At 39.7% G+C, this 24,940-nt stretch overlaps 1 protein-coding gene and 1 long non-coding RNA gene across 3 annotated transcripts; one reads left to right on the top strand and one right to left on the bottom strand.

Moving 5' to 3' along the window:
* The first annotated feature begins 927 nt into the window (after window positions 1–927).
* On the top strand, window positions 928–3,540 carry LOC126409727 (uncharacterized). The gene is made up of 2 exons (XR_007572348.1): window positions 928–2,434; window positions 3,050–3,540. It is a non-coding gene; the product is annotated as an uncharacterized LOC126409727 (long non-coding RNA).
* Window positions 3,541–10,359: 6,819 nt separating this feature from the next.
* LOC116256629 (DNA glycosylase/AP lyase ROS1-like) lies at window positions 10,360–21,736 on the bottom strand. Of its 2 annotated transcripts, XM_031633027.2 has the most exons (19): window positions 21,383–21,735; window positions 18,682–21,252; window positions 17,998–18,088; window positions 17,224–17,911; window positions 16,084–16,656; window positions 15,526–15,605; window positions 15,370–15,454; window positions 15,178–15,269; window positions 15,011–15,079; window positions 14,685–14,721; window positions 14,523–14,605; window positions 13,301–13,756; window positions 13,186–13,222; window positions 13,030–13,087; window positions 12,792–12,931; window positions 12,583–12,648; window positions 11,610–11,724; window positions 11,479–11,517; window positions 10,360–10,837 (listed from the first exon to the last, which is right to left on the bottom strand). In XM_031633027.2, the coding sequence occupies exons 2-19, from the start codon at window positions 21,035–21,037 to the stop codon at window positions 10,662–10,664; spliced, it is 5,241 nt and encodes a 1,746-aa protein (XP_031488887.1). In that variant the 5' UTR covers window positions 21,038–21,252; window positions 21,383–21,735; the 3' UTR covers window positions 10,360–10,661. The 2 variants fall into 2 exon arrangements, with proteins under 2 accessions (XP_031488887.1, XP_031488888.1); XM_031633028.2 differs by having other exon boundaries at window positions 15,406–15,454; window positions 18,682–21,736.
* Between the last annotated feature and the right edge of the window lie 3,204 nt (window positions 21,737–24,940).

Here is a 24,940-nt window from a genome sequence, read left to right as displayed (position 1 = left end):
ATGGTAGGTGGGCTCTCCGAATTTCAAAACCTTAACTTTACATGTTGAACTTGGATGGAGCAGCCCCGTAATATAGATTTGAGTCAGAAACTGATGTTGGTCCACTGCTGTAGAGATTGATAGAGATAAAACAAATTGTTGTTTCGATTATGACTGCACAATTTATTATTCAACTTCAGCTACCATATTGTAAAGAAAGAAAGATGAGAGCAAGGGAGAGAAAGGGGAAACCAAGCTAAACCATTTCATTTCCTTCATGTCCTTTCATTTTCTTCTCCTCAAAACAAACTTTTATACTAAGATCTTCCCTTCCATTCGGTGAGGCTGGGGCATTTTCGTTTTCATTTTACAGTATTTTTCCTATTGTTCAAAGGTAAATTTGTTTTCTATAAATCTTATTCTTTTGGTTTTCATATTTTATTCTTCTCTTTAGATGGTGAATCTGGTCCACCCTTGGATTGAATCTTTTTTTTTTTTTTTTTTTTATAAGAGAACATTTGAAAGACAAAGTTTTTGAGGTAAAATGTGGTTTTGCTTACAAAATCATGTGCCAATTTCTTACCCAAACACACAAACCAGTGGCGTAGCCACATGTGGCCTAGGGTGGGCAGTTGCTCACTCTAGCTCTTTAAAATTAGTTTATTTTCACATTAAGCAATTTAATATTTAATTTTATTAGTTTATTTTTACATTAAACAATTTAATATTTAATTGTATATATATAAGTGCCCCACCAAATATAAACGTTTTTAAACGTATGCCCCTTCAACAAATTTTTTTGACTCGACCATTGATACAAATTAATTTTTAAAACTACTTAAAAAAATTGTTTTTATTAAATTAAGTTTTTCAAAAAATTGAGTTTTAGAAAGTGTTATTTAAACAAGCAGCCGATGTCAGGACCCCGGAGGCAGGGAGAATGGGGAGGCCTTCGAGCCTTTTTCGGAAGGTGGTCACCCAAAAACAAGCAGCCGATGAATAAAAAAGAATTTGTGTCTCATCTCTATTTCTCATACTCATCCGTCAGCCAGCGAGAGGAAAAGAGAAACCTACTCCTCCATCAGCGGGAGGGAAAGAAGAAAAAAAGAGAAAGAAGAAAAAAGAGAAAGGTGGAGGAGAATCCTTCCTCATTCCTCACAATCTTCCTCATTCCTCACAATCTTTGCACACGAGGCACATAGAATTAGTTTTCTAGACAAAGAAACAGATAGATTTACAGGCTAAAAACCCTCAAGAAGGGCACTGTTTGATAGTGAAAGGAAGTTTGTATTTTTTCAGTGAAGGGAGGAAACCGTGGACGTAGATTCATCAAAACAAGCAAAAATAATTGAGCACCAGAAACCCTAACCCTTGGAAAGCAAGCTTGCGACTGTTTCCACTCACACTATTTCCACTCAACTATTAGAAAGAGAGGCAGAGGCTGCTCACCAGAAAGAAAGATAGAGGCCGCTCGCCGCTCACCGGTGGTGTCTGTAAGACACTTTTTGATTCTCTATATTGATCCATGTTCTTTTTTTGTGTTTCATCCCTGTTTCTCCTACTCCTCCATCATCGTCAAGAGGGGAAGAAGAACAAAACCATGCACTTTTCAGGTTTTTCTTTAGGAACCTGTTCATTCTATCGCCCTGAACCTCCCATCGTCCTTTTCCTTCATTTTTTTTCTTTCCCTTAGCTCGCTATGGAGGAGTAGGAGAAACCGAGATGAGACACAAAAAAACATGGATCAATGTAGATATAGAGAGTCATACAGACACCACCGGTGAGCTGCCTGGCCTCTGTCTCTCTTCTTAAATAGTTGAGTGGAAATCGTGTGAGTGAAACAGTCGGCAAGCTTGCTTTCCAAGGGTTTCTGGTTCTCAACTAGTTTTGCTTGTTCTGATGATTCCACGTCCACAGTTTCCCTCCCTTTGCTGGAAAAATGCAAACTTCCTTTCACCATCAAGCGGTGCCCTTCTTGAGAACTTTTAGACTGTAAATCTGTATTTGTCGCTTCGTCTACGGAACTGATTCTATGTGCCTCCTGGGCAAAGATTGTGACGGAGGATGTGGCTTCCGCTGACGAAGTCTTGCTCTCACCATTTATCTTAGGGCAATTGTCTATTTCAAGTGAAGGCCCTGCTCCTAAAACCTGCAAGGATTTTAGTTGTTCATCAGGCAGGGTTCGTATTTCTTCTCCGATGCATGAGGCAGGATGGTGGCACGGTATCTTTATTCTAATTTCCTTTTCAGAGATTATCTTGCTATATCTGTTCATAAACTCATCTGCTGGAGTAGCACACTCTGGACTTGATCCAATTTGATTGACAGCCTGAGTGGTAAAATCAGTCAAATTTTGGGAGGAAATTGCAGAAAAACAGAGCAAATTCTCATCCTCAGCTTGGTGGTATATTGCTGTCAACAATGGATTGGAAGTGCTTGTTGCGGTTGCTACCAGGTGAGTCTTAACCTGTTGTACTTGAGGAGATGTGTCGATTTTATTATTGCCAAGTCTTGCGGTCTCCCTTTCCTCATTTAGTGGAAAGCGTGCTGCAAGTGCCATGAAAGCAGAACTTACGACAACAACAACACACCTTGAGAGATGGTCCAAAACATTCTGTGCAAGAAAGACTCCAACAATGGAGTCCACGACAGATCCTTTCCACTGGGAGAAGCGCCTGTCACCTGCAAAAAGCATGTCAACCTCCAACGGTTATAATACCGTCAATTATATTTTGTAGAATCTGTTGTATGACTGTATTATATCCATTGATCCTTAATCACAGGACTATAAGCTGCAATATTTTTGAAGGTCCTGTTGATTGACATGTTTGAGGAACGGTGCTAGGATAACATCTAATCCTTGCCTTCAATTCCTTACTGACATCAAACCTATTGGAAAAACTGTCACTAATTTTATTGTTGTTTTATAGAACTTAAAAACTGAACACTTTCACGTAAAACAACTGGACAGCTTTAATCTTTTTTATCACCTAAACTTCAACATTTTGTTTGTGTATGCGATATCATTCGTAAGTCTTTAACAGCTTATTCAACTTGACATGTGGTGCAGTATGTAGAAGCTTCCTGTATACTTGGTACAGTGATTCAGTGCAAAAGCCTGCCATGTAAGGGAATACTAGCATCATGAAATCGTCTGAAATAGCAGCTTTTGCGGGACCATGTTGAGGATGGATTTTCAGGAGTGGCAGATTTATATGAAAGATGGACAGAGAGGAGTGAAAGATGGATAGAGAGGAGTGCCTATTTTTGGTACCTTGTATGAGCAAGTCTATCCAGGAGCAGCGCTTCTTGGTTATCCTTTGAGCAAGTCTATCCAGGACATAGATTCTTGGCAAGTTTGGGGACCGCAGGCAATGTCATCTTCTCTTTTTTGTGTAGAACTTTGTAGCATGAAACCGTGGTTAATTGCAAAGAAAGTTCTAGGGTGAAGAGCATGAATAAGCGCTTTCCTTGGACTTCTTGTTACCTTTACCTGTACTTTGACGAGCCATATCATTGCCTTGCACATTTTGAAAATTAAAGTACTTTTCCCCTGGATAACACTGAGTAATGAGACCTTGCTGCTCCTCGCTCTGTTTCAAAGAGTTTTCCTTGTGTACATGATTGCGGGTTCTGTTGCTTTCTTCCTACCTGATCGCGAGATCACAACCTTCTTGCTGGTTTCTGTTGTGACACTTCTAACCTCCCAAGTGGAACCTTTCTGGGCAGGAGTGCTAGACATTACATATGATTGCTGTTCCTGAGGGCTCGTTTCTGTCTCCCTGTTCCTGAAACTTTCTTTGAACAGATGAGGTATGAGACTGCTATATGTGCCTGTTCTGCTGCTCTTGTAAATCCATAGAAGATGGTTCGCCCTTTGCGTGGAGTTGTACTTGAACCAGACCCGTCGAGATTGTAGAGGATGTTTGTATGCTGCTCTGAGATTCAATTGATATGATTGTATCGTCCTGCTGGCTGGTGTCATAAAGATTTTGCAGACCGCATCGTGGCATGTCTGCAGACTCATGGCTATTCACAAAATGTCCCTGATGCTTTTCCCTAATATAACCATTATCTACACTGTTTTTCTTGCGAGCCATATTCTTTGCGTTCCACCTTGATGAAGATTTTCTCTCGAGTAGAGAAGGTGAAGAATTCTGAGAGAGACAAAGATGAGAAGCGGGTATATTATTCAAGGAGCCGTTAAGATCAACTACAGCAGGTTCGCTGGGGTTTCCTGCAGTAGGCCTTCCTCTTTCAGCAGCATGCTGACTTATGGAACCTAATTTATCATTACACGCCTCAGCATTAGAATCAAAATTCAGTGATGTCTGCACGAAGCAACGCGAGCAGCGCATTCGGCAAACAAACGGACTCCTCTACATCCAAGGTGGTGGTGGTTATAGCATCTTTGCGCTTCCTTTTACCTGTGGTCGTGTGCCTTCCGTGTACAGGAGCCCAACACGTCTGAACCGAAGGTTCGGGTTTCCCCAGCTAAAATGTCTTGCTCAGAAATGCTCGATGTCATGGCATTCTTCAAACGAATTCCTGCTCTGCAGCTTCTGTATTTTTCTTCTTTCCCCCTTTTTCAGTACCACATGAGAAATGTGGAAGTTGGTTTTTAGAAAATTTTCCTCGTCTTCTTTTCCGTTCCTTCTCTGGTGAGAGAGAGAGAGAGAGAGAGAGGGCGAGGTTACAGGAATGACCGAGCTCAAGTGTTGGTTTTTAGAAATTTTTCCTTGTCTTCTTTTCCGTTCCTTCTCCGGCGAGAGAGAGAGAGAGAGAGAGAGAGAGGGAGGGAGGGCGAGGTTACAGGAATGACCGAGCTCAAGTGCAGTGATGGTGAGGTGGCGTTAGCAAACAAGAAAAACAGCAATGCATTAAGTTAATTCTCGGTCCAACAGGGAAAATCGCGTAGAAAACCATACAGGTTATGAGAAAAAAAGAGGGAGAGACCTTTTGGAGAGTTATGCGGTTGCGGCAATGCAGAATCTATAAAGCCTTGCTCACATAAGAACTTGCAAGAGCAAGAAGAGTCAAGAAGAAATGAAGCCTTGTACAGTGTAGTAGCTGCGACGCCGATGCAGGAGCAGAAATTTGAGATGGGTTCAATCTGAAGCAACCTGAAGTCTCCGGCAAACGGGGACAAAAGGAATAGAGATTAGAGAGCGAGAGAGAGAGAGACAGATAGATCGAAAAGGGAAAAACAAAAGCGTTATAAGGAACTGTGGCATTCTTTCCATCCTTTTATCGTGGTAAACTGTAACTCTTTATTGTGTTCCTTTTAACATCAGCAGCAGGTATCTAATAAAATTTATTTGGGTTCAAGCTCCTGCATTCGTAAACGAGAAGGGTTTCAATAAGAGAGGAAGTAATAACAATAAAAGTAGAAAAAGAAGGCCCTTCGCCAAGGAAAGATGGTGTCTTCGGACACCGACCAACTCGGGCACTGGAATCAAGGGAAAGCCAACCCCTCCTGCATTTTTTTGCTCTCTTTTTTGACAAACGTCACGTGCATTGGCGCTCTCTATCTTCGTTCTTTCTGAATTCGGCACTTGGCCAATCAACGTCACACCAGATTCCAGAAGTCGAAGGGTAAACCAGATTCTTAATAATCAGATTAAAATTAAGTTAGCGTAAACATTCTTAAAGAACTAAGTTGGTCTCCATTTGAATACCAATTACCAGCCAAACCAAGAAGAAAGAAAAAGACACCTGAAAACGTTTTCTCATTACCAGCTTGGTGAACAAAACTCAAAACCACGGCGTGTGCTCGAGAATGATGGTGTTGTGACATTCACAGAAACTTCTTTAAAAGATGGGGACATTGATTTACAACTTCACTTGCTTTTCGCGAAAAAATGTGTTTTGCACACATACTATACTTTTTGGACGCTTTTGAGTTTTGACAGAAAGAACTTCCTCAGATTACACAGTGTCTCTGGGGAAAATTCAAATTGAAGATTGAGTTAACGACCAAGCGTCGCAGGTTGACATCTTTTCTGGCCTTCAAGGAATTGTTTCATGCTGTCCAGTAACTTTGTCACGGGTTCAATTTCTTCACACCCAAATAAGAAATGATGCCCATTAGACGTATGTTAAGGCATCAAGGTAGGGTAAGAATCATTTTATGTGATTGAGTTTGGCATGGGTAAGACTTTTTTTTTTTTTTTTTTTTTTTCATTTTCTGACTTGAAGAAATAGAGTTGAGGGACTAGAAAGTGTAAAATTCTAAGGCTACCTTGCCCCCTCCTCGGGCTTGCGCAACGTCTAATGTCCATCAGGCACTGGCCCGAGTTAGTGTGCCAAATTCCTCACTACAACTCAAAAAAAGAGACTTCCTAAATGGTTTGATATGCATAGTGAATTCAAAAGTTTCTTCCTTCTGAAGAACATGATTTAACGAAGCTCTGTTAAAAGTAAAATGTGAGTTCAAAAAGGTCAGCGTCTGAAGAGCAAAACCATTGAGCAAAACCATTTAATAGTATATTTCAAGGGACAAGAGTTCAACAGGAGAACAATTGGAATTAGAAACATCTTTCACGGGACATTAGGAACATTATGTTAGTATTTCATGTAATCTAATGGACCAGACACTCGACCACTCTCGCCTCCCACCTTGTTGAATTCGTCGAAACCCTAGCTCAGTTTTTCCTTGATATGCACCAAACTTGGAAGACGGCAACCTTTTTCCCGGAAGTCGCAGAAAAGAGTGATTGATAGATGAACTTGGCTGTTTGTGTTTTCCGGAAGACGGCAACCTTTTATCGTCGTTTTGCGTCTTGTCCCACACTCTGTTTGTGCTTGGCATTTTAACCGCTTGGTAATAAAGATGAACTTTATCATATAATATCTTTGTTGTTTTACGGTTTCATACTTAAAAATATATATTTAAAAAACGTTTAAGAAGGCTATATTGTGAACAAATATTTCTATTATTTCAATTAATACTACAAATTGTATTTAATTTATTATTTAACATACTTTACACAAAAATGTATAATATTGGTAAAAAAATATCATTTTTGAGATAATAACAAAGCAGCACCCAACTTTGAAAAATAATAAATAAGCGCTCAACATTTACGAGGAGTGGGTGTTTGGATGGAGGAGGGGAAGGAAATGTCGATGGAAAAGTAAGAAGGAATGATTTGGACAAAACTAGAGAATCATCTCCAAAAGAAAGACTCATATGATTTGTTCGTTTTAGTCCCCTTGGCAGATGTGGGTCTCTGAAAAGCCTATGCCAAATTTCAAAACCTTAACTTTAAAAAAGCCAGGGTCCGGGCAGATCCACAGTAAATACCCCAAGGCCAATTTAGAAATTGTAACTATATATTTAGTGCCTGCTATCACGATGGAGGTTTTTTTTTTTAAGTATATTGGGTGACCTAATAAATTCATGGCACTTTTTACGTCAATTTTTTATTGTTTTTCATTTTTGGCATCTTTTCTTTTCTATGAAGGTGTTATGCATTTACTTCATTTTTTTTATTTTGCTAACCTTTTTTAAGTATTTATTTTTTTTATAAAAAACACACTTTGTTATGTCCATCCAATTCACAAATGATTTAATTGACCGATTCATTGAATCATTAAAGGCCGCAGATTTGAGTCAGAAACCGATTTTGAAAATGTTGGTCCACTCTTCTATCTACTGTAGAGAATGAGAGAAAACAAATTGTTGTTTGGATTATGAGTGGACAATTTATTATTCAAGTTCAGCTAGCATATTGTAAAGAGAGATGAGAGCAAGAGGAAGAGAGCAATTACAATCAAATAGAAGGTCTTAATAGGCATTGTACCATTTCATTCATTTTCTTGTCCTCAAAACAGCTTCTTCCCTTCCATTTGGTCTCGTCATCCTTGGATTTGAAGTCGGTAAGGTTGGGGCATTTTCGTTTTCATTTTACAGTATTTTTCCTATTGTTAAAAGGTAAAATTTGTTTTTTATAAATCTTATTTTGTTGGTTTTTATATTTTATTCTTCTCTTTAGATAGTGATTCTGGTCCACCCTTGGATTGAATCTTTTTTAGAAAAGAGCATTTGGATGACAAAGTTTTTGAGGTAAAATGTGGTTTTGCTTACAAAATCATGTGCCAATCTCTTACCCAAACACACAAACCAGTGGCGTACCCACATGTGGGTCAGGGTGGGCAGTTGCCCACTCCAGCTCTTTAAAATTAGATTATTTTTACATTGATCAATTTAAGATTTAATTTTATACATATATAGGTGCCCTACCAAATATAAATGTTTTTAAACATATGCCCCTTCAACAAAATTTTTTTGGCTCGGCCATTCATACAAAACAATTTTTAAAACTACTTAACATTGAATTTTTTTTTTTATTAAATTCAGTTTTTTAAAAAACTTAATTTTAGAAAGTGTCATTTAAATAATTTATTATATATATATATATATATATATTAAACAACCGATAAAAAATAAAATGAAAAGGAAAAGAAAAGAAAGACTATAAAAAGAATAAACGTGAAAAAGGGGGATGGGAAGGTTTCTTCTCTTCCACTTTTTTTTCCTTCCTTCCCTCCTCGATGATGGAGTAAGAGAAACATGGATGAGACACAAAAGAACACTGATCAATACAAAGAGTCAAAAGCCTTGTACAACACCACAGGTGAGTGGCCTTTGTCTCTCTTTCTCTCTGAATCTTTATCTCCATCCATTTTTAGCAGGTGGCCAAATTGATTATTTAGCTTCTTTTCTATCCGTATGGCGGTGGCCATCAGGGATTAACTGGAATTTTCCTAGGCTAATCTTGTTACAAATGGCATACTGCTAGGAACTACATATCTTGCAGCTTTTCTATCATAGAGTTTGTATATTTCCAGTTGCTAATCAATTTGGCATGCATTTTAAGACATAAATATTGTTCAGCACATTCCTCTCCCTCTCAGGAACCATTCTCTGTTCCGGACATACCCTAATAACTTCACGAAGCGATTGTATGCTGTCTGTTCTTTCACCATTCATTCGGAATCTCTTGTTTCCTGTTTGAGTAGTTGATTCTCAATGAGTCAATTTTCTTGTCTAGCGGAACAGAACATTAAGTGACCACACATCGTCAAATTCTCTATTCATACACTCCTCCATACATTAAACCCACAAAATCTTTTCGTCGTTGATCCTACCCAAGCATCTGGATGGTTGTGCAGTTACCATTTCTCATTTCTGATAAGTAAGTCCTTATGAACCAAGCCAACAACATGAGCGTTGATGCAGTTATCATGGGGATTAGTAGATAAATATGCAGTGTGTTTTGTTTGGCCAACAGATTGATCTTCATCCCAATCTGCTGATGAATCCAAGTCCGATATCTTTTGAGCATGTCCTTTGTTAACTCTGCGATCTCATTCACATGGCCATGTCTACACCTTGATCTTACACCTGTTACATATGTAGGAGAGCCGTTACTGCTCAAACCATTTCTGGGGAACATCCACTCTGTAGAGCAAGCTCTGGAGGACCCGCATTATCTTCTGGTGGCGTATCTGGTTTAAGCGTCAACCTCCACTGACGCACACGCAAAGGGTTCACATAGACATGCATTTTGCTATCTTCATTATTTGGAAAGGGACTTGGGTAACCTGTCCTTTGAGGGTCGTTTGGTACCACGGGGAGGTTATCTTTTGCCATGCCACATAGGCCGTGCCAGAAAAGTCAAAGACGATTTTAGTGCCAAACATGCAATTAAACTTGCAATTTCTTCGTGAAAAAGAGTCGACAAAAATCTATACACTTAAGACATCCATCTATCCGTGACGTCATTTCTGAATTTAATTACAATATGGGAGTGGATCTTGTTTCGTGGGTAGAAGTTTTCCATCTTTTTGGGCTTTTAGAAGAGTATTTATACTCAAGAACGAAAAATAAGCTGAAAATTGAAAGAGTATCTGTTCTTACTTACTCCCTGGTCTCTATCAAATATCAATATAAGATGACAGGCCCGTACTCCTGAAGTTTTGCTGATAATATACTACATACTTATAGCTGCTTATTTTTGTATAACGAGGAAAGTTTTGATGGGGAAAAGCTTCGGGTGAGTACGGACGTAAAAAAAGATCAGGCTAGAATGGTGAGATAAGGCAACCCTCTCTTGCTTTTTGCTCACCACATGCTCATGCTCCTAATGACTATTCAGAAGCCGGAGAGCTTTGTTGTTGTGCAGCATACTGAATTTGTAGTGGAACCTTATTTAGTGTCGTCGAATGCTACCATGAAACAGCAACTAGAGATGATTTAATAGAGATAGCTATTGAAGACATAATCAGCCACAACTGCAACATTTTCTTAAATATCGCTAACCTGTTTAAGGTTAGATACATTGATTCATTCTTAGGTGAACCATAAGAACAATATACACAGGCCAATCAGATTTATTCATATTATTGTACAGAACATGCACAATGTGATGAACTGGATACATTGCTTTGTACTTGTAAAAGTCAAAGGAAAGAAGCTGGCGTATTGCTTTTGAGCTGGACAAGCAAAGGCTCTTACAGAGAATGTGTCTAAACATTAAGGTCACTAATATATACACAGAACATGGGCCCTTTCACAGGATGGTTGCTGCTTCAATGGGGGTAAGATAAGTCTAGCTTAATCCTTTACTAAGTATGCATTGTCAAACTACAACTTTGTTAGTCAATACGCCTGTTCGCTAGTCTTGTTGATTATTCAACATGTCAGGAAAATTCTCCGATGCTGCTTGTTCATCTAATTTTCTTGTTGTGGTTCTTTGGTTTCTTGTTTGCTTACTTGCTGGGAAATGAAACCTGGCAACTAGAGGACGTGGTGCCCGCTTCTTCAAGTCAAATCCTCTAACGCAGACAAAACCTGCAGCATGAACATGCAATTTGACTTAGAAAGACAAGAAATACATAAGAACAGCCTCTTTCATCTGAATATCCAGCATTAGGTCTTGATTTGGAAAACCAATATGAACTTTGTCATTCCCCTTTCTGTAACTTGCGTTCTAATAGAAAATTGTGCCTCTATCCTCTGAACATCCAGTATTAAGTCTTCATTGGAAAACCAAGACGAACTTTTTCATTCACCGCCTTTCTGTCATCTACTTCTTACTTTTTAATAGGAAATTGTTCATGTAAACAATGGTTCGTCTACCCTTGATTCAAACTATTTTTCGTATGATTAGCATGCTATTTTGTGTCCGGTGTCTTGTAAAATGTTTATTGGACATTTATATACTCATAAAAGTGACAGTCGACCAGATTGGATGGTTGTCCGGTGCCTGGACTACACCTGCAATCACGTGGGTGGTTGTCAATTGTGATATCTAGTAATTTACCGTCCATAAGCTAATAGTAACTTTGTCTTCTAGAATGTATAAGGAGATGTCTTTTTTGCAATCATTTTCCTCCTCTATTAAAGTTAAATTTTATTTTGGTGCCTATAAGTGGTAACATGAATGCTCTTAACCTATGCTTTAGCCAATGCTGAGCAAGAAGACATCGTACCTCTCCAGAAGCAGTGCTGAATTCCTTCGGTTGTCATACCTTATCAATATTAGGCGTTAGATTCTTATCATACAAAACAATAAATGTGATATTCATATTTAATGTGCAAGTTTGTTTGAATGCTTTTTTACCTCTAAAAATGGTTGTTACCGACGTTCCAAAATAGACAGTCCTCCTTCGCAGATTCCAAATCAGTGCTCTTGGTACAGCAATGGGGTTTAAGCTAGACTCATGATCTGCAAATACCTGCATAGGGTGAATTGCTGCTATCAGGACTATTAAATGGTTTCAAAATCCATGGTATTTCTAGTCAAAAGGATTGACATTTCAAGAAAACAGCAGCTGCATGCATATAATGATGCACACATGCTCAGCCCTCTAGACATAACGAATGTTGCTATTTTGAATGTATAGCCACTATGATACGGTATCTCCACTTTTTAATGTGTTGTGACTACAATACTATATCTCAGGACCCATTCAAGAACAATATCTGCAACAACTTGCCTTCTTGTAATGTCATTATTACTAAATCCTAACGTGGTTATAGTGTCATGTTTTAAAACAAAATTTTGCTTTTAACTGTATGATTTATATGTGTTCCTTTTTCGTATCTATTTTAATTTTATGTAACGACAAATTTCTAAAATTTGTGAGGGATCATATGTTTGAAAATGTCTCAAGATCCCTCCTGATATCCTCTTTTGTAATGTAAGATGGTATTGCAGAACCGAATCTACACAAGACTTCAAATATCTGTAGGAGAAATATTGCAGCACCAACATGTCCCTTTGTGCTGCTCATAACTACTTAAATAATATCAGGAAAATGAGAAGGTGAAGCTGTTTGTCCTGTGTAATTCGTTTAATTCAATTAGTGGCCGACGTTGAAGGATGAGAGTCTTATTCCTCTGTGTTGTGTCTTGTCTAAGGCCTCCTTTTGTGCTCGCTCATCCATGAAGTAACTATGAAGCCCATTTATTTCCACGTGAAATGTTTTTTAATTCTTCTATGAGATCAAACGACAGTTCCCTATAAAGGTTTGTGGATGCTACTAAATATCTTTACCATACATTTTACTTTATCAAAGGATTGGGTGTCTTACCTCATTTACTTGGAAATAAGTACCATTAAGCGGAAAGCTTCCTCTCATAGCAGTCCTACAAGGGATCTGTACAATTGAAAATTTATTCCATGTATGTTAGATAACAAAGGGCATTATCTTTTTTCAGCATTAAGAGTATAGCTGCTAGCCTACTATGTCGAGTAGTACATCTTATTGAACAAGTAGCTTAAATATTGGTTGTTACCCACCAGTAGTGTGCCTCTAACTGTCTGAGAAGTTGTCTCACGAACAGCATTGCATGAAAAGCATGTCTGCTTGTCACACAGGTTACCTGAAGCTTGAAAATCACAGCACGTCTTTGGTGGTTCAATAGACTGAGCAGTCTCACCTGATGCATATGGTAACAGATAGAGATAGATATTAGCTTATGGTGATAAAAGGGACTGTGTGGATTATGGAAGTGCCAATGGACATAAATGTTATAACCTGGACTCCATATGGCAAGAAGATAGAAGCATGGGTCATCCGATTCTCTTTTGTCCAACTGTAGTTTTTGGAAGCACTTGGATGAGTTAGGCCATCAACTCAAGAATGAAACTATTAAATAAGAGATGAAGGTGGTATTCGGTGTGGTTTGCTCACCCCTTCTACAAGAGGGTGGTTGTCTGGAAGTTCGTAACTGCAGGAGAGAAGAATGACAAAGAAAGTCATGTAGAGAAATGCTGTAAAATCTCTTTTGTTAGTGCACCGAACTTACACATGGTGTTCTGTCCGCAGCCTGCTCATGTTCTTGAGCTTGGGTGTTGGAATTGAAGCAGCCATAGGTGTCAAAGCAACCAAAGCTTTTGATACATCTGCATCTTGGAGTTTGATATCCTTCTCTTGGATATAGTTTTTCACTTGCAGAGTGAACTCCTCCAGGTTGAGTTTAATACTGGGAATTTCATCAGGGTCATCACAATTAAAGTCTTCAATTACACTTTCTGAACTTTCAACACATTCAGGCTCCGGTGTTGATGGTTCTTCAATGATCGGTTCACACTTGCTGATGTCAGAGTCCTCTTGGAGAACTGGACGTTCAATTGCTGAAGGTACTCCCAGGGATAATGCTACTGGATGGATGCAGACCTTTGGTGTTCCTTGCTTATCCATGAAAGGAAGAGACGAACTTACTGAATTTTTCTCTTCTGGTGCTGGAAGGGAAAGCCTTGCACTGCGACAACATATTAGCATTATTAATGTCTCTGAATCGTGACTTCCTGAATGAAGACAATATTCTACACATGTTCATGCACATCCTTCTTTGGTGGCTGCAGATATTGATAATAGCAGGTGAAGGCTTGCCCAATGGTATGCTTCTGTTGACTTGGAAAAAAAAGGGACACCAAAGTTGTTGCTAATGTAAACTCGTTTTTCTATACTCTATATGTTTCATTTCTACTGACAAGTTTTCAAACACAAACATGGGCCCACGCTATGTAGAATCTGTGAAGTCAAATAATTTATGCTTTATATGGTTTGGGGGATGGGGAGGTATTGCTTACTTGTTGCCTGATCATTGCCTAAGAAGTCCTTTTGCAGTTTTCACTTCTTGAACTGCAAAAGATGAGTCTGATGCTAGAAATCTGATTGGCTATTCAAATGGAGAACCGGGTTATAAATGTAGCTAGATGAGTCCATGCCTGAAGATAAGTTCAGCATGATTTGGATTTTAAGCTTGAGTCAGTGAACTCATGTATGTCCTGACCTAACGCTCTGCATGATTTCATTTCTATCCTTCATGGAATTTTATCTCATATTGCATGACGAGTTGGCCACATTTTGCTGTGCCAGATGCAGTCGGGACAACTCTTTCTATAGGATGTTCTGCATAGTTTGATTCCCTAGGTCCATGCAGTTACTTGTTACAGTTTAGGATGCATGTATTCATAAATATTTTGCATTGACACAGGGTATAATTGCATTCCACTAACACTAACCTTGCAAATGCACTTGCGAAATGCTTGCACTCTCCTCTCATGGGGCACGCATTACAGTTTGGTTTACTTTTGGTACAGAAGACCTGCAACAGCAATGCTAACTGAGATTATTAGGCAGTTGTTATTTGCATGAAATGTGGAATGAATGTTACACAAGGTTACCTTGCCAAAGGTTATTAGCTGATAATGGAGTTCATACCTGCATTACCATATTAAGGTTAGAGACGGTATGTAAAAAAGTAGCATTTTGTTTCCAGGCTATGTCACATGGATATTGCAATTCATTCCTGTACCATGTTCTATTATATGCTGCTCATATTTAAATATATCAACGCAGTGCTATTCCTCTATGGACTACAATGTATCCATGCGACATATGTTCCAGGAATAAATGGTGAATAAAACTCCATTTTTCCAAAAGTAATGCATTATTCTTTCCATTTGTGCATGACAAACACGTATGTCCAAGAATTATATTCTGCAATTACAGTGTTCGCTGATCAAGTTTGCACAGCCTTGGCCACAGATATTTCTGAATGGATTCCAGCACAGGGTACCTAACATGTGAAGAGAAAGTAGAAATGATTGGTTTCCAGTATATCTATTCGAATAAGATTCTACCATAAGGATGTTGCATAGACAATTTTTTTCTCACATTTCCAGAAGATGAAGTTGAAGTGATTCTGGAAGTGGCTGCAGTGGCACCCAACCAAGTCGCACGCATATCCGGCCAACATTTGTGTCAACCTGGTCGCAGATAAAAAAAAAAAGTTAAAATATATGAGAACCCACTATCCTTCTCATGTTATCAGAATCTATTAAGTAGGTTATGTAAGATATCTTTTACAGGAAATGCAAGCTGCTGAAGAGACAATAAGCGTACACACTCAACACTCTTGAGTCCCAACCCGTTTATGCTCAATAAGAAATCCCTGCATGTGAGGAGAGGATCAAAACTAATTCTGACTGCCTGATAAATAGACAGTCAATTAATTTTGCTTACTTTGCTTTATCTGGTGGAATATCTCTTAGCCACTCCAGGTCTATGCTGCCATGGTCTTCAACCAGTCTGTTAAGAAATTCCTGCATAGATAGGCATTATATGTGAATAATCTTTTTCCCTCTGATAGACATATCCCGTATTTTTTTCTATTTAGAATAGTTAATAATCTCAAGGTTTTGAAGAATGTGCATAAAACTATTGAAGGGTCACTTAGTGCTTTGGAGCCATTACTGACATACTTTTTAAAAAACATCTCATCATCTTACTTGATACAGCCATTTATTGGCCCACCACTAGGTGCTTATTATCATGCTTTAATGTGGCCTGGGCACTTGTACTCACCTTGGCACGTGAGTCTAGATGGTATATTCTGTTGCCACCTAGAGCAATTAGGTCTCCTTTTTTATGGCATATGTTATTCAACAGAATATGCACTTTATGTAAACAGACTCTTTCTTCCATCCAAAAATTCGTTGGGTGATTTTAGGTGATTCTAATATATTGCCTAAACGATGTTGATGTAAGCAAACCCTTGGAATCTGGTTACCAGCCAGATACCTGTATTCTTGCAGCTAGCTTGTTGTTCATTCCTCTTTCTTTGATCGCTTGAGCCACTTCACTGACATCTGCATGTCTCACTGCTTCCCAATCCAATGAATCTTTCTTGTCAGAAGTCCTTTCTTTAAGGCCAAACTTCTCCATTAGCTGTCTTCTTAAGGGTTCCCATGTCTCCTTTGTGCTAAGTGCTTCACCCTTCCCCTTGTTTGATTTGAGGACTTCTCTTCTTGGTTTATTTCTATGTTTAACAGCTTCATCCTTGGAAACAGTCGCAAGTTTGCTTTCCAAGGGTTTCTGGTTCTCAACTCGTTTTGTTTGTTCTAATGAATCCACGTCCACAGTTTCCCTCCCTTTGCTGGAAAAATGCAAACTTCCTTTCACCATCAAGCAGTGCCCATCTTGAGAACTTTTAGACTGTAAATCTGTATTTGTCGCTTTGTCCAGGGAACTGATTCTATGTGCCTCCTGTACAAAGATTGTGACGGAGGATGTGGCTTCGGCTGATGAAGTCTTGCTCTCACCATTTATCTTAGAGCAATTGTCTATTTCAAGTGAAGGCCCTGCTCCTGAAACCTGCAAGGATTTTAGTTGTTCGTCAGTTAGTGTCCGTTTTTCTTCTCCAATGCATGAGCCAGGATGGTGGCACCGTATGCTTTATTCTAATTTCCTTTTCAGAGATTATCTTGCATAAGTAGGAACTAGTGGCAGCCAAACTGAAGGAAAAAATATAAAGGCTACTGTGTGCCGATGAGCAAGGAATCTCAAGGTAATAATGTAAATGGAAGCAGGAAAGAGGAACTTTAGGTGCATGTAAAGAAAGAAAGTGACCATCAATGCCAACACGTGAATATGAGTTTTTAAAATCAGAAAATTGTTAAAAGTTGTTGCATATTCGCAGCCGCGTTTCATAATTGCCAAATCAATGATCTCTTTTCTGTCTGCAAAACATTCTCCAATTGTTTTGAATAATTTTTTCTATTTGAAGGGCACTATAGCTTTTGAAATATTTCATTGTCTTTCTACGGAATTAGTTTTTCAGATGTTCTAAGAACAAATCGAGAAATTTGTATGAAGATTTCCAGTTCACATAATACCATGACTGCTTGATATTGTAATAAAAAATAGGTTATTAACTTTTACCTTATCCAAGTTTGTTTTTTGCTTTTCATGCAGCAACTGGTCAGAAGCGTTCCGAAACTGCTCTCCATGTGACCCACAGTGACTCATGTTTGCATATAGACCTTTGAACATTGATGATTCTGCCATGCACAAAAGTTCTGAGAATGATCGCCGCTCAAAACAGCCTTTTTTATATCTGTTCATAAACTCATCTGCTGGAGTAGCACACTCTGGACTTGATCCAATTTGATTAACAGCCTGAGTGGTACAATCAGTCAAATTTTGGGAGGAAATTACGGAAAAGCAGAGCAAATTCTCCTCCTCAGATGCTGTTGGTGGTATATTGCTGTCAACAATGGATTGGAAGTGCTTGTTGCTGTTGCTACCAGGTGAGTCTTGACCTGTTTCACATTCATTGGTATGCACGATCTTAGTGTACGTCTCCTCTCGACCTGTTGTATCCCTGTCATAAAATTCCACTCTGCCAATTGTGTCCGGAAAGGTTGATTCTTCAACTTTCATAGAACTGTGATCAAGCTCAGGACTCTTTCTCAAAGGGAAATTATTCAAGTTGGTCACGCTTTCATCTAGATCTCCAGTAGAAAACTGTTGCACTTGAGGAGATGTGTCGATTTTCTTATTGCCAAGTCTTGCAGTCCCACTTTCCTCATTTAGAGGAAAGCGTGCTGCAAGTGCCATGAAAGCAGAACTGCAAAAACATTGAAGAAGCCATGGTATAACATTTTTGTTAGAGTTCTAATTTGTTAGTTTGGCCTTTCGACAACAACAACACACCTTGAGAGATGGTCCGAAACATTCTGTGTAAGAAAGACTCCAACTATGGAGTCCACGACAGATCCTTTCCACTGGGAGAAGCGCCTGTCACCTGCAAAAAGCATGTCAACCTCCAACGGTCATAATACCGTCAATTATATTTTGTAGAATCTGTTGTGTGACTGTGTATTATATCCATTGATCCTTAATCACAGGACTATAAGCTGCAATATTTTTGAAGGTCCTGTTGATTGACATGTCTCAGGAACGGTGCTATGATAACATCTAATCCTTGCCTTCAATTCCTTATTGACATCAAACTTATTGGAAAAGCTGTCATTAATTTTATTGTCGTTTTATAGAACTTAAAAAATTGAACACATTCGCGTAAAACAACTGGACAACTTTAATCTTTTTCATCACCTAAACTTCAACATTTGTTTGTGTATGTGATATTATCCGTAATTCTTTAACAGCTTATTCAACTGGACGTGTGATGCAGTATGCGGAAGCTTCCTGTATACTTGGTACAGTAATTCAATGTAAAAGCCTGCCATGTAAGGGAATACTAGCATCATGAAATCGTCTGAAATAGCAGCTTTTGCGGGACCATGTTGAGGATGGATTTTCGGGAGTGGCAGATTAATATGAAAGATGGACAGAGAGGAGTGAAAGATGGATAGAGAGCAGTGCTGTTTTTGGTACCTTGTATGAGGTGCATTCGAGCTATAAATGAATCTGCTCGTCCTCGAAATACTCTTCTCTCCTCCCCCCACCATCTCTCTTTATCGGCATCTGTTCCATCTATTCCTGCACTTTCAATTCCCATCAAAAGCTTCCAAGCGATGTTCGTTTCTTCATCCAAGTCCACTTTTGGTCGTGGACGCCTCTTTCTCAAGGGTTTAAAAGTTACAGCATAAGGAACAATTGTTCCGGCTGCAGAATAAGGCACTAATGCGTTTTGAGGTACAGCTGCTGCATTCACATCCCTTTCACGAATGTGTAGAGATCTTAGCCTGTTGACAATCTCATCAATAGGTTTCATAAATGAGATTACCTCTGAGGAGAACATTGGGGTTAAATTTTCTTTCAAGTTGCTACTACTTCCGCAGTCATGAACCGAATGTGTGGCTCTTATTGCCATGGTTTCATGTTGATTTACAAGATTACTATTTAACACTCCATGGGACTCTTGGCCTTGGTGAGTGCAATTTTCAGGTCTATCTACAGTAGTGCAAGATGCAAATTTCACGGCGTGAGAAATCCCTTTTCTGCGCTTCTTGGTTATCCTTTGAGCAAGTCTATCCAAGAGCAGGGCTTCTTGGCAAGTTTGGGGACCGCAGGCAATGTCATCTTCTCTTTCTTGTATAGAACTTTGTGGCATGAAACCGTGGTTAATTGCAAAGAAAGTTCTAGGGTGATGAGAATGAATAGGTGCTTTCCTTGGACTTCTTTTTGCCTTCACTTGTATTTTGACGAGCATATCATTGCCTTCTTGCCCATTTTGAAAATTAAAGTACTTTTCCCCTGGATGACACTGAGTAATGAGACTTTGCTGCTTCTCGCACAGTTTCAAAGAGGTTTCCTTGTGTACATGATTGCTTGGTTCTGCTGCTTTCTGCCTACCTGATCGCGAGATCACAACCTTCTTGCTAGTTTCTGTTGTGACACTTCCAACCTCCCAAGCGGAACCTTTCTGGGCAGGAGTGCTAGACATTACATATGATTGCTGTTCCTGAGGACTCGCTTCTGTCTCCCTGTCCGTGAAACTTTCTTTGAACGGATGAGGTCTGAGATTGCTACTTGTTTGTATGTGCCTGTTCTGCTGCTCTTGTAAATCCATAGAACATGGTCCGCCCTTTGTGTGGAGTTGTACTTGAACCAGACCCGTCGAGATTGTAGTGGATGTCTGTATGCTGCTCTGAGATTCAGTTGACATGATTGTATCGTCCTGCTGGCTGGTGTCATAAAGATTTTGCAGACCGCATCGTGGCATGTCTGCAGACTCATGGCTATTCACAAAATGTTCCTGATGCGTTTCCCTAATATATCCATTATCTACACTGTTTTTCTTGCGAGCCATATTCTTTGCGTTCCACCTTGATGAAGCTTTTCTCTTGAGTAGAGAAGGTGAAGAATTCTGAGAGAAGCAAAGATGAGAAGCGAGTATATTATTCAAGGAGCCGTTAACATCAACTACAGCAGGTTCGCTGGGGTTTCCCGCAGTAGGCCTTCCTCTTTCAGCAGCATGCTGACTTATGGAACCTAATTTATCATTACAGGCCTCAGCATTAGAATCAAAATTCAGTGATCGTCTGCAAGAAGCAACGCGAGCAGCATTCGGCAAACAAACGGACTCCTCTACATCCAAGGTGGTGGTGGTTATAGCATCTTTGCGCTTCTTTCTACCTGTGGTCGTGTGCCTTCCGTGTACGGGAGTTCCTTCTTGTCTCTGGCTTGCCTGCTCCTTGTTTGGACTTTTTCTAGGCATGCCTTCCTTAACCACCTTCGGCCTTACTTTCTTTCTCTTTGGTTTCTGAGGTGGTGTCCTGTTCAAGTGTATGCCATCAGAAAGAGCCTTCTCAGTGCCGATGCTTCCCTTCACCAGTATCTCCGTAAGACTCTGTTGAGAATCATCAACCTGGAGCTTACTATTGTGTTGCTCAGTGCTTGGCTCATCTTTGCTATCGGCAGAAGGGACATTTGATGGGGTTGCACCGTCATGTGGATGAACCCATTCCTTCATGCAGTGTTCAATGCGGGTACACAGGCCGATGGGTTTGGATGCACTGCTATCTAATACATTTTCCTTCGTTATGGTCTTCTCTGGTGTCACTGGGGCTAATGGAGCATCCACTACTTGAGTTTTGCTGGAACTAGTTGTTTTGATCCCTGTGTTGCAAGGAAAAGGGACCCAGCCGGTCTGGAAGTCCAACCCTGGGAACCCACGGACGCCATTGTCTTCTGAAAGGGGCAGTCTGCCTCCAAGTTCCATCACATCCGGAGAACACCTCTGAACTTCCCCAGCGAAAATGTCTTTCTCAGAACTGCTCGATTTCATAGCATTCTTCAAACGAGTTCCTGCTCTGCAGCTTCTGTATTTTTCTTCTTACCACATGAGAAATGTGGAAGTTGGTTTTTAAAAATTTTCCTTGTCTTCTTTTCCGTTCCTTCTCTGGTGTGTGTGAGAGAGAGAGAGAGGCGAGGTTACAGGAAAACGGAAAACTGGAGGAAGAGTCCACCCATTTGTCCCCAAAAGAAAACTGAATGACCGAGCTAAAGTGCAGTGATGGTGGGGTGGCGTTAGCAAACACGAAAAACAGCAATGCATTAAGTTAATTCTCGGTCCAACAGGGAAAATCGCGTAGAAAACCATGCAGGTTATGAGAAAAAAAGAGGGAGAGACCTTTTGGAGAGTTATGCGGTTGCGGCAATGCAGAATCTACAAAGCCTTGCTCACATAAGAACTTGCAAGATCAAGAAGAGTCAAGAAGAAATGAAGCCTTGTACAGTGTAGTAGCTGCAACGCCGATGCAGGAGCAGAAATTTGAGATGAGTTCAATCTGAAGCAACCTGAAGTCTCCGGCAAACGGGGACAAAAGGAATAGAGAGAGAGAGAGAGAGAGATGGAAAAGGGAAAAACAAAAGCGTTGAAGGAACTGTGGCATTCTCTCTATCCTTTTAACGTGGTAACTGGTAAACTGTAACGCTTTATTGTGTTCCTTATAACATCAGCAGCAGATATCTAATAAAATTTATTTGGGTTCAAGCTCCTGCATTCGTAAAGGAGAAGGGTTCCAATAAGAGAGGAAGTGATAACAATAAAAGTAGAAAAAGAAGGCCCTTCGCCAAGGAAAGATGGTGTCTTTGGACACCGACCAACTCGGGCACTGGAGTCAAGGGAAAGCCAACCCCCCCTGCACTTTTTGCTCTCTTTTTTGACAAATGTCACGTGCATTGGCGCTCTCTCACTCTCGCTCTCTCTCTTTGTTCTTTCTGAATTCGGCACTTGGCCGATCAACGTCACACCAGATTCCAGGCGTCGAATGGTAAACCAGATTCTTAATAATCAAATTAAAATTAAGTTAGCGTGAACATTCTTAAATAACTAAGTTGGCCTCCATTTGAATACCAATTACCAGCCAAACCAAGAAGAAAGAAAAAGACACCTGAAAAAGTTTTCTCATTACCAGCTTGGTGAACAAAACTCAAAACCACGGCGTGTGCTCGAGAATGATGGTGTTGTGACATTCACTGAAACTTCTTTAAAAGATTCTCATGGAGATATTGATTTACAACTTAACTTGCTTTTAGCGAAAAAATGTGTTTTGCACACATACTATACTTTTTGGACGCTTTTGAGTTTTGACAGAAAGAACTTCCTCAGATTACAGTGTCTCTGGGGAAATTCAAATTGAAGATTGAGTTAACGACCAAGCGTTGCAGGTTGAATTCTTTTCTGGCCTTCAAGGAATTGTTTCATGCTGTCCAGTAACTTTGTCACGGGTTCAATTTCTTCACACCCAAATAAGAAATGATGCCCATTAGACGTATGTTAAGACATCAAGGTAGGTAAGAATCATTTTATGTGATTGAGTTTGGCATGGGTAAGACTTTTTTTTTTTTTCATTTTCTGACTTGAAGAAATAGGGTTGAGAGACTAGAAAGTGTAAAATTCTAAGGCTACCTTGCCCCCTCCTCGGGCTTGCGCAACGTCTAATGCCCATCAGCACTGGCCCGAGTTCGTGTGCCAAATTCCTCAGGGCTACAACTACAACTCAAAAAAGGAGACTTCTTAAATGGTTTGATATGCATATTGAATTCAAAAGTTTCTTCCTTCAGTTCACAAAGTCTGAAGAACATGCTTTAATGAAGCTCTGTTAAAAGTACAATGTAAGTTCAAAAGGTCAGCGTCTTGAAGAGCAAAACCATTTAAAATATTTCATGTTGAAAGAGGCCAAGAGTTCAACAGGAGAATAATTGGAATTTTTTTCTTCTAAGTTTCAGGTGTAGATGCATATGCACCCACATATACTCACCTCCGTGTCATCAAGATTCCTCCGCATCACAATCTCATACTGACAATTAAATATATTTTCAAAGGAAAAGAAGACCACCTTTCAATCACAATCTTAAATATGAGCCTCATGTGTCTTATTTTCTGAAAATTAGTTAACTTTCGAAAGTGAACCTAATTTTACGATGTCAATTCCAAGTTAGATGGGCAGCACGGAGCCCGTGTTCGACCATTTTGACAATAGTGTGCATTTTCCTCAAAAAAAAAATTCTTTTCAGTTCTCATTTCTGTCCTTTTGATAGGCACAGACGGCAGTTCATATATTCTCGAAATGGCCAAAATGGCCTTTCAACTAAAATGAAAGACGCCTGTAAGGGTAAAATTGGAATAAAAAAAATATTCGCATGTAAAATGACAAACTTACCTCTAATTAAATGCTGGAACTTTATTAAAAGTAAGAGTAATTTCTAAGTTAAATGACAAATGTCGAAAGATACAAGTCTTGGCGTGCTCCAATATTTCATCATTTAACTGAAGGCCTTCCTTTAAGAGTATTTTTGAAATTCTAACCAAGTGGTAAGCTCATAAAAAGCAATCTGAAAGGGTCATGAAAAACTGCTTAACCTTTTAGTAAACAACAAATCACCACCTGACTTTAACAGAACTAATTATGCCTTATGACAGAAAGGGCGCCATACCAGGGAAATTGCTCCTTGACTCTAAAATTGAATTTATCATGCACTTAAGTTTCAAAGAGCCGCCTCATTGACTGAGCAAGAAGGAAAACTTTCCTTTCACTGCCAACAAAAATGGAAAAAATTAACGAACGTAGATGATTTGTTATTGGCTACAACTTCTACAGCCTGAGCTGCTGCTTGTCTTTCCCAACGGAGTCCTATGGGGATAGCCTTGGCTCCATGCCAAAGTTGGTTGCCTCCAAGTCCGTAAGTGTGGGGGGAGATAGGCACATCTTTCACAGGACATTAGGAACATTATGTTGGTATTTCATCAATCTGTCCCAAAAAATTTTAACAGATGAACCAACCCAGCCTAAATCTGGGCCCCCACCAACGGACATTCAACCCAGCTTAAATCCAAGCCCCCACCAACGGACTCCCCGTGCCGCTAGAGCATAGGCCTCCTCCCATTATTAACAAAAAATAAAAAATAAAAATGTTTACACAGTCGAACTGACAAATAACTACTCAGCAACCCAATATTGATGGTAAAAACTGGGACAGTAGATCAATAAAAGTCCCAAATTCTTGGATATGCATTAACCAATTCGTTTTCAACGAGAAATAGATGTGGTAGCCTGGTGTTCAGATAATTTGAACCGGGACAGATTATTATGTGGGTGTCCTATGAACATGTCTCAAATATTAACTAGTGTATTTGAGACAGATTCGTCGGACACTACTATTACTGTATCCCTGCTGTCAAACGGCACTTAAACACTACATTCAAAAAAAAAAAAAAAATTGTCAGGAATGTTGCACAATATCATGGATCCAAATAGAAGATATGCAGGAGGATGACTGTGCCGCGTTGAACTTTCTATGACGGATTACAAATCAGACCACCATGACTCAAATGGTTGGGCAAATAAAAACATCAAAAAGCTTTCTGGATACCTTCCATCTTCCTGGGGCTAAAATGCGGCTAACTTCTGCCTCAGAAGACGTTCGAATCAGGAAGCTACCTCTTCCCGTGGATGTGAACTCGATAGACGGGCGTTATGGCCAGTGGCTTTGAGTGCGCTGAAAACTGCCAGCAAGGGCCCCGCTATGGCCGTGACCAGACACTCGACCACTCTCGCCTCCCACCCTGTTGAATCTCTGCCGTTCCTCTACCGCGCCGCCTCTCCGCAATCCGGGAGGAGCACCGCTGCTCCCTTGAATGCTTGCTACCCTCCAATTCGTTCCCTCCACAACCCCCACACACCTC

The sequence above is a fragment of the Nymphaea colorata genome, chromosome 1 (genome assembly GCF_008831285.2).
Source record: "Nymphaea colorata isolate Beijing-Zhang1983 chromosome 1, ASM883128v2, whole genome shotgun sequence".
NCBI classification, from domain to species: domain Eukaryota; kingdom Viridiplantae; phylum Streptophyta; class Magnoliopsida; order Nymphaeales; family Nymphaeaceae; genus Nymphaea; species Nymphaea colorata.
Note: the sequence above shows the minus strand (reverse complement) of the source record. Positions and strands in the feature narration are given on the sequence as shown.